Source organism: Tupaia chinensis, unplaced genomic scaffold, assembly GCF_000334495.1.
Source record: "Tupaia chinensis unplaced genomic scaffold, TupChi_1.0 Scaffold000340_1, whole genome shotgun sequence".
Taxonomy (NCBI): domain Eukaryota; kingdom Metazoa; phylum Chordata; class Mammalia; order Scandentia; family Tupaiidae; genus Tupaia; species Tupaia belangeri.
In genome coordinates this window covers 934,296-947,512 of record NW_006159834.1, presented here as the reverse complement: position 1 = coordinate 947,512, position 13,217 = coordinate 934,296, and the positions used below count along the sequence as shown (strand labels likewise).

The window sequence follows — 13,217 nt, the reverse complement described above, 5'->3', positions numbered from 1 at the left end:
CCCCCTGGGGGGTGATTTCTCGCTTTCTGTCTCTCTGTCTCTCTCTCTGTCTTTAACTAATAAAAACAATAATAATGACAAAAAAAAAAAAAAAAAGATTTTGGGCACACACACACATGCCTGGTGTGCTTATTTTTAAGCTGCCAAGTCTGGGACTTGAACCATGGAGATGGTCATGTGGGACCCAGTGCCTTACCCACCACAATACCTGCTGGCCCGACAGAAATTTTTGATAATTCCTTAAGCACCCTAAGCATTGGTACTCACAACCATGCCTCTTTTATAGACCTCAGTTGGTGGATGCTGTCACCTCTGCTCAGACCTCAGACTCTTTAGAAGCCATTTTGGACTTCCTGGATTTCAAGAGTGACAGCAGCATTATCCTCCAGGAGAGGTTTCTCTATGCCTGTGGATTTGCCTCCCATCCCAATGAAGAAGTCCTGCGAGCCCTCATTGTAAGTTAAATGGACCCTGGGGAGATAGAGACTTTCAGCTGCTGTTCTTAAGAATGTTAGCAATAACTGAAAGTTGCTGGTGGCATGATGTCTAAGGGGCTAGATTCCCATATGGCTGACTGCTGTTTGAATCCTGGGCTGGGTGGCTTGAAAATCATGACAAATAAGTAAATAAATAAATAAATGTTTTTTAAAAAGTTACTTAGGGAAGAATGAAGGTGCAATTAGAGACGTCTGGGTATTTATATTCAAATTCTATTGGGCTATTTTCTATCTATTAATAATTATCTGTACAATAATTTTTTTCGCTATGTCTTCTTTGCAATTCCACTAAAGAGCATAAACTATACTGCACGGAAATTTAAAGACTGTGTTTACCTATCATATCATACATTACAGGACAAAATTTCCTAGATGAAAAGTCTAGGTTATGCTTCAATAATCAATTTTAAAGAATTTGTCTTGATATCAAAAATCTTCATGGTATTTAGTATGCATACATTAAAGATATAAAAATTCTTCCAATGTTAAATTATATTGAAAATAAAAGCTAGACTTCTCTTGGGGGCAAGATTTTTAAAAAATTATACTTATCCATTTATGATCTCATGGAATAATTCATAATATTTTTGGAAAGCAGGCCTGTCTGAGAATCTGACAAGTGAGACAAAGTCCCCATTTTATCCATGCTTAAAATTTTATTATTATTATTATTAATTAAATAATTTTATTTATTTTTTCAATTTGTCATAGGACGTACACATTCACTAGCCTGGTGTGCTTATTTTTAAGCTGCCAAGTCTGGGACTTGAACCATGGAGATGGTCATGTGGGACCCAGTGCCTTACCCACCACAATACCTGCTGGCCCGACAGAAATTTTTGATAATTCCTTAAGCACCCTAAGCATTGGTACTCACAACCATGCCTCTTTTATAGACCTCAGTTGGTGGATGCTGTCACCTCTGCTCAGACCTCAGACTCTTTAGAAGCCATTTTGGACTTCCTGGATTTCAAGAGTGACAGCAGCATTATCCTCCAGGAGAGGTTTCTCTATGCCTGTGGATTTGCCTCCCATCCCAATGAAGAAGTCCTGCGAGCCCTCATTGTAAGTTAAATGGACCCTGGGGAGATAGAGACTTTCAGCTGCTGTTCTTAAGAATGTTAGCAATAACTGAAAGTTGCTGGTGGCATGATGTCTAAGGGGCTAGATTCCCATATGGCTGACTGCTGTTTGAATCCTGGGCTGGGTGGCTTGAAAATCATGACAAATAAGTAAATAAATAAATAAATGTTTTTTAAAAAGTTACTTAGGGAAGAATGAAGGTGCAATTAGAGACGTCTGGGTATTTATATTCAAATTCTATTGGGCTATTTTCTATCTATTAATAATTATCTGTACAATAATTTTTTTCGCTATGTCTTCTTTGCAATTCCACTAAAGAGCATAAACTATACTGCACGGAAATTTAAAGACTGTGTTTACCTATCATATCATACATTACAGGACAAAATTTCCTAGATGAAAAGTCTAGGTTATGCTTCAATAATCAATTTTAAAGAATTTGTCTTGATATCAAAAATCTTCATGGTATTTAGTATGCATACATTAAAGATATAAAAATTCTTCCAATGTTAAATTATATTGAAAATAAAAGCTAGACTTCTCTTGGGGGCAAGATTTTTAAAAAATTATACTTATCCATTTATGATCTCATGGAATAATTCATAATATTTTTGGAAAGCAGGCCTGTCTGAGAATCTGACAAGTGAGACAAAGTCCCCATTTTATCCATGCTTAAAATTTTATTATTATTATTATTAATTAAATAATTTTATTTATTTTTTCAATTTGTCATAGGACGTACACATTCACTAGAGAGAGAGAGAGAGAGAGGAAAAGTGAGAAAGCAAGCCACTAGGTCCAGGACTCAAACCATGGTTGGCCATGTGGGAGTCCAGTTCCTTAACCCCCCTATCACCTCCATGCATAAAATTTTACAAACCATTTTTTTGGGGAAGAAGTTCACTGACCCAATGAATTCAATCCATAACCCCTAGGGAGTTCACAGATATCTACTTTAAGAACTTCTGGAAAAGGAAGATCCTATTAAGTCTTCAGTTCAAAGCTAGACAGAGAACTTGTCAGTGTCCCAAAAGCGAAATTCTGAGTGTGTCAAGAGACATTAAAAAAATTTCTCTCAGGATTGGTTACTTTATTCCTTAACTGAAAGTATCCCTTGGAAATGGTTAAACATCTTAATAAACTGTTTTATCTCTCTTTGGCTACTAGAGTAAGTTCAAAGGTCCCTTTGGGAGCAATGACATCAGAGAAACCGTTATGATCATCATTGGGGCCCTGGTCCGGAAGCTGTGTCAGAACGAAGACTGCAAACTGAAAGTAAGCCATCAGTCCCTCTTTAGACCATCCTATTTAGCACCCACTGTGCTGCTACCACCGCATTTCTCATCCCCCTTCCCCACTCCAGTCTCATGTACTTTACAATTCAGTTGTTTATTGTTTATTTCTGTTTCCCGCTAGAATGTAAGTTCCATGCAGAAATGGTCTTTGTTTTAGTCAACACCGATTGCTTAACATGGTGACTGGTACTTAAGTAGTGCTGAGGGAACCCTGGTGGAAGGTGCGCATGACATTAACTTCCTTCCAGTATACATTATTGAGGGCCTGCAACGGTGTTGCCTGCTATGCATTTGGCTATAGACACCATTCAAAACCAGTACTTTTCATGTTCAGAACAGCGTTAGATTTGTCAACATGAGATAAAGCAGCTTGTCAGGTAAGCAAAAAGATTTATTCCTAATAATCTGAAATGGCGGAGTTGGGCTTTCTTTTACAGACAGAATAGGTGAGAAGGAAGGTTGCAAACGTTTATTTTTCCCTAAGAATTCACAGCATTGGTTCACAAGAATAAGTTTCTGATTGGCTTTCTTCAGTTTCACACATCATACATTTAGTAACCTAATTAACAGGGAAGAGGAGGGGTGACAGCGAGCAATATCCTGTCTGTGGTAGCAAGGGTACTTTTACTTTAAAGCCAGCTGCTCAGTGAATTCTCTGCTCAGATGTGCCCTTGAACAATTACTTAAAACAGGTATGAGTGAGAGGAAATTGAGACTGTGCATGAATCTCTCTGAGGCCAGTGTTAATCAAATTTTCATCTTTTTTAGATAGCTTTCTTTTCTACTCAGGGATTTACTTTGGTTGATGTTTGAGCACACGGTCTAATTAGGCTTCCGTAACTAAACTCACACTGTAGCCCAAAATATGTGAGTTAGTTTACGGCCAGGAGACTCTGGGACGCCAAGTTAGAGCCTTACACATTTCAAATGCCTTGTTTGTCTTACTTCCTTTCTCAGCCTCTTAGTTACCTTGTGGAGTAGCTCTTTGTCTGTAGTAACTGTGATGTGCTGCAGTTATGAGTTTGAATTCAGTTACTTCTAATCATTTAGAACTTTGTATTTTATTTTTAATTTTATTTACTCAAAACTCCTCTACTGGCCTGAGTGACTATAAATTTTCATATCTGTGTCATTAAAAAAACAAAAAAGACAAAGCCACCCACTTTGTAAGCATAACTAAATATGGAAAATCCAAATGGGTTAATATCTAATGCAGCCCATCTTTCTATAATGCACATAGATTAAAGATGCTGAGTATATAAAACAGTCTTTTTCTTTCCACATTCATTATACAGCCAGCATTCAGTTAGCATTTTACTTCAATGTCAAACAGACATCACTGTATAATCTTGCTTATTACTAAGTGCTTGCTATTAAAAAATATAGGGAGAACTTCTTGAAACCAAATGTTTCCATAAGAAACAACCCTTAACTAGAATGTACACAAAGTATAAGAAAGATGACTGAAAAACAATGCACTGAAAATGTTTGAGTATTAGTTTATTAAATTTTGACCAAAATAAAATTTAGTATTATTTTATGACATTAGAGGACTGTGAATTCTTATATTTTTCAAGTTCCATAAGTATTTGAGTAGATGACTACTTCAGCAGCTCATATATTAAATATCTTGGCCAAAGACAAAACTCACATATAAAAATATCATGTAGCATTATTTTAAAGGCATCTGCCCTATGCTAGGTGTGATGCTAATCCTTTACTATGAAGATGCATAAACTATTCTGCCTGCCATCCTCAAAAAATTCCTAGTCTGTTCATCAAATATAAACTGATAAATAATATTGAAATATAAACAAAGTGCTCTAAGAATACAGAAGATGCAACAACCTCTTCTGTTTAAGGGTGCTGGGGAAGGTTTCACCAAAATGGTAATATTTGTGGTTAGCACAAACGAATTTTTTAGGTGAAGGTATCACAGTATGGAATGAAGGACATTCTAAGAGAACTGTAATAACGTATGAAAAGACCCAAAGTCAAAATGGGCCTGATATGCTTGGGACTAGTGAGAAATTCTGTAGGGCTGGAACATAAATATGCAGAGAAGAGGGGCAAGCTGGGTCTTTTATTAAGGATGAGCTAAGGAGTCTGGCCATTCTATAGAAAGAGAGGAGAATGCAGTTTTTAGATATGGAATGACACACTCAGATTTTTTTAGTTAGGAAGAAGCAAGTTGGTGTATGGATTGAGTGTTGACTGGATTAGAATCAGTTAAGATCTGAGTGGAATCATTTGCAATAAGCTAGGCAAGAATTAGTGAAGGTATGAATTAATGCAGAAGCAGGGGAGGTAAGAAGACAGATTCAAGAGCCACTTAGGACACAGAGTCAATAGAATTTAGTGACTGATGAGACCTGGGGGATAGAACAGGTAGACTCCAGGTGACTCTGAAGCCTACAGGGTAGGATACCAGGTATCTGGTGACACCCACAAGCAAGGTTCATAAAGCCTGCTCAGGGCGTGGGAGGATAGAACTGTTCACTTGTTTTGGCCATGTAAGTCTGATGTTCTTTGGGCCACAGGGTTGAATTGTGCAACAGGCAGATAGCCACACTCATCTATAGCTCAGGATAGAAATTAGAACCAGGAGTAGATGGTGGCTGAAGCCTTGGGAAGAAATGAGCTTATCCAGGAGAGGCACGTAGCCTGAAAAATAAACTACACAGAGGTTTAAATGTTAAGTTCTTCTCACAGTGAGACAGCCCGTTCTTACCATATCTTTAAAATCGCCTTGTACATATATGCAAACTATCTATTATCACTGCCATTCCACTTGTTTAAGTTTATTTATTACTATTTCTTCCATGAGCAAAAAAGACAGAGAGAAAGAGACAGACAAAGAAACAACACTGACGATAGAGTCTTCATGCCACAATCCTCCACCCACTGCCTCAGCTTCACCCAGCCCCACATCATGGGCACTCATGTGCTGGCATATTCAGAGAGGTCTCTGGATGTGAACCTGGAACCTTCCCATGTGGGCCAGCTTCACTGAGCATTGCTTTATGCTACAGTGTTTTCCAGTCCTAGCTGCCTTCAGTTTGGTTAATGTTTTAAAACAACTTTTTAATTTTTCAGCATCTTTAAGGATGATTGTGATGTGGCCACCAGATGGACTATAATTAATGTTTGGATTTTCCTTGTGATCTTCTGCTGTGAAACATTCATCTACTTTTTGCCCAAATCAAAATATATGAATAGAAAGAAAGTGATGTACTTAAAGTCCAACTTGAAGATATCTTCAGGGTATGCAATACTCATACTGCCCAAAAGGGAACTGCCGTCTTACTGAGTGCTAGAGCTTTTCAGCCTTTTCTGGTATGAAAGCTATTGCCCTATGACAGTCCAAATGGCAGCTGGACAATTGCACAACTAACATTAAGTCCCATATTTTTTTTCTCTTTGTTTTAATTTATATTTTGATTATTTTATTGCTAGAGGGAATGTGTGCTTGCCATAGAGAGAGAGAGAGAGAGAGAACAAGAGAAAGAGGGAGGGGGAAACATCCTTCAGTGGGGCATGGTCACACCACAATCCTTTCTTCATTTCTTCATCCTGTTGGAATTTAGGGCACATATGCACATGTGCTCAGTATGTTTTTCAAGCTGCCAGGGCTGGGATTCAAACCATTGCTGTTGGCCATGTGGGATCCAGTTCCCTTAACCAGGGCCAGCCCCTTTTATCTACATTTTGACCTCCTTGTATCCTAGTTTATTTTTTTCTTCACAACTAGTACATGTATAAAGTTCAAACGTACATAGAATTTGCAAGAATATTACAATTCCATGATCATTTGTATGCTCTTATCTAGGTTTTTATTGCTCTATTTGCATTAAATCTATGTTTTATTTTATTCCAATTAAAACATTAGTAAGTGGGAACCAGCAGTTAGCGTAATGGCTATGTCGCTGGACTCCCACGTAGTCGACCACGGTTCGCGTCCCGGACCCAGTGGCTTAAAACTCACGCCGGGCGCATGTGCGTGCGTGCCCAAGATCCTGAGAGGAGAATGGAGGAGAAGGGATTGCGGCATGACCATCCCCTCTGGGGGGTGACTTCTCTCTTTCTGTCTCTATGTCTCTCTCTGTCTGTCTGGTGAGCACATGCGCCCTATAGCGAAAACCTCTCCAAAACAAACAAACAAACAAAAAAGATTAGTAAGTGAATTGCACACATCTGACATTTAATTCCTAAATATGCTAACTTATTACTTGAGTGCCGTTGCATCTAGATTTTCAGAATGGACTCCATATATTGATTTACATATTGTTATAAGTATGCACTATGATAGCTCCAATTCTAGCCCAACACAACAGGCTCTTGTTCTTCCTCGATTCCATAATTACATTTTCCTTGTCCCATAGTGAGGACTCTGGTTTTCAAGAACATCAATATATTGATTCATTCACTCAATCCCAAGTACACACATGAAACAGTTTTGGAATTGCTACACCAATATCACTACAAAAACAAACTAGGTAAAGGTCAAGACTTCATTACAGATCATTTTGTCCATAGGACAGAGAACCTTCCATAGCACATGTATAGAGGCTTAGATGAATTCTTTCTTGTTTTTTTTTTTTTTCTATTTAGCTATTTCATCAATTTGATACACATTTATTTATTTCTATTTGAGTTAAATTTTAATAATTTTGTATTCTCATTGATTTATTTCCTGAATATGTGAAATATTAACATGGCTCAGGGATGGCAGGTAGCATAGTGGTTAAAGGTGCTGGATTCCCAGATGGCCAACCATGGTTCGAGTCCTGGACCTGGCAGCTTACTTTCTCACTTTCCTTTTCTTTCTCTGTCTCTCTCTGGTCAAATTAAAATAATAACAACAACAATAATAATAGCATTAACAAATTAAATTAAATAAATAATTCTTTAAAAAAACAAACAAAAACAAAGAAATACTAACATGGCTTGAAAGTCCAAGTTGCAATTTAAAAGTGTTTTCAAAGAGGACTCATTTTCTTCCCTATCCCTCCCACTCATTCTTGCCTACCTTTTATTGGTAAACTCTGTCATTAGTTTCTGATTTCCTTTTCCTCTGTCTCTTTTTAACAGTAAGCACATGTTCACACTCACACATTCTTATTTCTTTTTTTCTTGCATGAAATACAGCATTCAACATACACTCTTTTCTATCTTACTATTTCCCCTTAACCATATGTCCTGAAATCACTCCGTACTGGTTCCCAGTGATCTTTCTTATTTCTTTTCACAACTGTCTAGTACCTCATTATGTTTATGAACTAGTTTGTTTGATGTCTCCTGTGTATGGTAAAGTAGGTGGTTTCCACTGTTTTGTTATTATAAATAATGTTGAAATGAATCATCTTTGGTAATTTTTTTCCTTGTTGTTACATATGTAGTGTCAGGACTAGGGTTGGCTGGTTCAAAATGAAATTTTGTTAGCTTTCCTCAAAATATCTTCCAAGGGAATTGTGCTATATGCATCTCCCAGCAATGTGTGAATGAGAATGACTATTTCCCAATAGGCTCACGAACAATGTATGAAGGTACTTCAAACATTTTGTGGAAAAGTTAAATTAAAATTCAAGTGTATTTTGGCGACAATACTTTTTGAAATACATGTATAGTTTTTTTTTCATCTTTTTAAAGATCCCTCATGTTATCAAACTTTTGAAATTTTTACCAATTTGATAGTTGAAAAACATCCCTTCTCTGATCGTGTGACGTTTAATATTTTTCCTTTTATTTGGAGCCTTTTGTATATTTTTCCCACTTAATCCTCCCTCTGTCCCACCATGTACCTATAGCTTGATTTCAGAGTTTACAAATTATATACATGAATTAAAATTTAGAAATATTTATTTTAAAAAATACAACTTAAGTCATTAAAATATACTTAGTTGCAAAGATAAGACCATAAACCAGATATCTGTATTTCTAGTTTGCTTTTCCACTAAGCTACTAATTTGTTCTCAATTCCTTTTTTCCTCATGTCAGGGAGGAAAAATCTTCTCTGATTACAAAATGGTATCCTTTGTCAAAGATGAGTTGGCTGTATGTTTTTTGGGGTTTATTTCTGAAGTCTTTACTCTGTTCCATTGGTCCTCGTGTCTATTTTTGTGCCAATATCATGCTGTTTTGATTATCACAGCTAGGTAGTATATTTTGGGGTCAGGAAGTGAGATGCCACCTATTCCAGTCTTCTTGCATAGGATGGCTTTAGTAAAATGGAGTCTTTTATGGTTCCAGACAAATTCTATGATTGTCTTTTCTAGATCTGTGAAAAATATCTCTTGTAATTTTACTGAGATTACCTTAAACATGTAGATTAACTTGGGTAGGATTGCCATTTTTATTATATTGATTCTACCAATCCAGGAATATGGGAAGTCACTTTTTAGTGTCCTTTTCAATTTCCTTTTTAAGATTTTCATAGTTTTCCTTGTAGAGATCTTTGACTTCTTTGGTTAGTTTTATTCCTTAGTATCTTATACTTCTTGTGGCTATGGTATCTGCCTGCAGAAAGATGAATCTGAACCCCTATCTGTCACCATTAACAAAAATCAACTCAAAGTGGATCAAAGATCTAAACCTAAGACTGCAAACTATAAAACTACTGGTGGAAAACACTGGGGAAACTCTGTGAGCATTCAACATACACTCTTTTCTATCTTACTATTTCCCCTTAACCATATGTCCTGAAATCACTCCGTACTGGTTCCCAGTGATCTTTCTTATTTCTTTTCACAACTGTCTAGTACCTCATTATGTTTATGAACTAGTTTGTTTGATGTCTCCTGTGTATGGTAAAGTAGGTGGTTTCCACTGTTTTGTTATTATAAATAATGTTGAAATGAATCATCTTTGGTAATTTTTTTCCTTGTTGTTACATATGTAGTGTCAGGACTAGGGTTGGCTGGTTCAAAATGAAATTTTGTTAGCTTTCCTCAAAATATCTTCCATGGGAATTGTGCTATATGCATCTCCCAGCAATGTGTGAATGAGAATGACTATTTCCCAATAGGCTCACGAACAATGTATGAAGGTACTTCAAACATTTTGTGGAAAAGTTAAATTAAAATTCAAGTGTATTTTGGCGACAATACTTTTTGAAATACATGTATAGTTTTTTTTTCATCTTTTTAAAGATCCCTCATGTTATCAAACTTTTGAAATTTTTACCAATTTGATAGTTGAAAAACATCCCTTCTCTGATCGTGTGACGTTTAATATTTTTCCTTTTATTTGGAGCCTTTTGTATATTTTTCCCACTTAATCCTCCCTCTGTCCCACCATGTACCTATAGCTTGATTTCAGAGTTTACAAATTATATACATGAATTAAAATTTAGAAATATTTATTTTAAAAAATACAACTTAAGTCATTAAAATATACTTAGTTGCAAAGATAAGACCATAAACCAGATATCTGTATTTCTAGTTTGCTTTTCCACTAAGCTACTAATTTGTTCTCAATTCCTTTTTTCCTCATGTCAGGGAGGAAAAATCTTCTCTGATTACAAAATGGTATCCTTTGTCAAAGATGAGTTGGCTGTATGTTTTTTGGGGTTTATTTCTGAAGTCTTTACTCTGTTCCATTGGTCCTCGTGTCTATTTTTGTGCCAATATCATGCTGTTTTGATTATCACAGCTAGGTAGTATATTTTGGGGTCAGGAAGTGAGATGCCACCTATTCCAGTCTTCTTGCATAGGATGGCTTTAGTAAAATGGAGTCTTTTATGGTTCCAGACAAATTCTATGATTGTCTTTTCTAGATCTGTGAAAAATATCTCTTGTAATTTTACTGAGATTACCTTAAACATGTAGATTAACTTGGGTAGGATTGCCATTTTTATTATATTGATTCTACCAATCCAGGAATATGGGAAGTCACTTTTTAGTGTCCTTTTCAATTTCCTTTTTAAGATTTTCATAGTTTTCCTTGTAGAGATCTTTGACTTCTTTGGTTAGTTTTATTCCTTAGTATCTTATACTTCTTGTGGCTATGGTATCTGCCTGCAGAAAGATGAATCTGAACCCCTATCTGTCACCATTAACAAAAATCAACTCAAAGTGGATCAAAGATCTAAACCTAAGACTGCAAACTATAAAACTACTGGTGGAAAACACTGGGGAAACTCTGTGAGACATTGGGGTAGGCAAAGACTTCTTGAGCAAGACCCCGAAAGCACAGGCAATAATCCCCCAAGTAGACAAGTGGGATTCCATCAGATTAAGGAATTTCTGCACAGCAAAGGACACTGTAATTAGTGTGAATTGACAACCCTCGGAATGGGAGAGAATTTTTGTTAACTCAGATAAGGGACTGATAAACAATACACAGGGAACTCAAGCAGCTTACCTGGAAGAAAATGATTAACCCAATTAAAAGATGGGAAAATGAGCTGAATAAACAACTCTCTAAAGAAGACATATGAACAGCCAAAAAGCATATGAAAAAAATGCTCAACATCCCTCGTTGTAAGGGAGATGCAGATCAAAACCACAATGAGATACCACCCAGTCAGAATGGCGAAGATTAAAAAAAACAAATAATGATAATTGGCTAGAGGGGATGTGGTGAAAGGGGAACACTCCTACACTGTTGGTGGGAATGTAAATTGGTTCAGCCACTGTGGAGAATGATATGGAGATTCCTCAAAGAACCTTCAAATAGAACTACCATATGATTCAGCAATTCCACTCCTGGGTATCTACCCAAAGGACAGGAGAGCACTCAGTCGGAAAAGCGCTTGCACATCTATATTCATTGCAGCCTTATTCATGATTGCTAACACATGGAACCAACCCAAATGTCCACAAACAGATGAATGGATTGAAAAATTGTGGCACATATACTCCATGGAATACTATTCAGCCATAAAAAACAACATGGCCCTGGAATTTGATAGAAAGTGGACAAATATGGAAGATTTGTTGTTGAGTGAAGCAAGTCAGGCTACGAAAGAGAGACATTGCATGTTTCCACTTAACATATACTGACTATCTGCACTCTATGGTAGAGACTGAAAGACTGGAGAAGATAAAAATATTAAAAATTGTAATGGACACTAGAGACAAAGTGGGAAGAGAGTGTGAGAGGGTATGAGTAGGAAATGTTGGGGGAAAATGGAGAGGTAAGACACTCGTGGGACACAGATAAGGTTTATTATCTGTTGACGAGGATGGGTATGGTTGTCCCAACTGGGCTGGACTGAGGTGTATATCATGCTGGGTAAAGTCTATTCATAATCTAAAAAAAAAACAAAAACAAATAAGAGACTACTATGTTCTGCCTAAATGAACCAGTAATTACAAGTCTAATAAATATATCAGGATAAAATTATTTAAAAAAAAAAGAAAATACATAAAATGTTGATAGAAATAAAAAGACAGCATTTACTGAAGGAGGGAATAGCATGAATAAAGAGACTCAAATGTAAAAAAAAATTAAAAATAAAGGATTACTTCATCCTAAATGATAATAATAATAATAAAGGGGAGTAAGCAGATGGTTACGTTGCTGGATTCTCACTTGCCTGGACCCAGTGGCTTGAAAATCACGCCAGGCACATGTGTGTGTACCCAAGATCCTGGGAGGAGAATGGAGAAGAAGGGATTGTGGCATGGCCTTCCCCTCAGGAGGTTATTTCTCATTTTCTCTCTCACTGTCTCTGTCACTCTGGCGAGTGCAAGTGCCCCAATGCTTTCTACATTCAGAATGAGTTCAAAAGTAAATATGCCCATTGTTAATTATATTCCTTGCATCATAAAAATGTGTTATGGGGACCAGCAGTTAGCGTAATGGCTATATCGCTGGACTCCCATGTAGTCAACAGCGGTTCGAGTCCCGGACCCGGTGGCTTAAACTCATGCCGGGCATGTGTACGTGCCCAAGATCCTGAGCAGAGAATGGAGGAGAAGGGATTGTGGCATGGCCATCCCCCCGGGAGGTGATTTCTTGCTTTATGTCTCTCTGTCTTCTGTCTTTATGGTGAGCACGTGTGCCCTATAGCAAAAACCTCTCCAAAAAAAGAAAAAAAAAAGTGTTATGTATTTATTTGAAGACACAACATCTTTATCAAGCTTTACTTTCTTGCTTTCATTTTATTGTGTGACCAGTACAAGTCTTTCTAAAACCATAGGTTATTTTCTCAGACTCCAAATAAACCCAATCTTGCCCAAGTCTCATTTTATGTGTGTGCATATGTCTGAAGTATGTGACTTTTTAGGCAGTTGTTGAAGCCAAGAAGCTAATCCTGAGAGGACTTGAGAAACCAGAGAAAAAAGAGGACGTCACGATGTACCTGCTGGCTCTGAAGAATGCTCTGCTCCCAGAAGGC

At 36.9% G+C, this 13,217-nt stretch overlaps 1 protein-coding gene across 1 annotated transcript in view; it reads left to right on the top strand.

Moving 5' to 3' along the window:
* Positions 1-13,217, top strand: part of MTTP (microsomal triglyceride transfer protein) — a gene marked incomplete in the record, with an annotated part of 67,298 nt that overhangs the window by 34,473 nt on the left and 19,608 nt on the right. Inside the window, 3 exon segments of the mRNA XM_027773312.1 lie at positions 287-455; positions 2,748-2,855; positions 13,107-13,217. Coding sequence (XP_027629113.1) covers positions 287-455; positions 2,748-2,855; positions 13,107-13,217 — 388 coding nt within the window.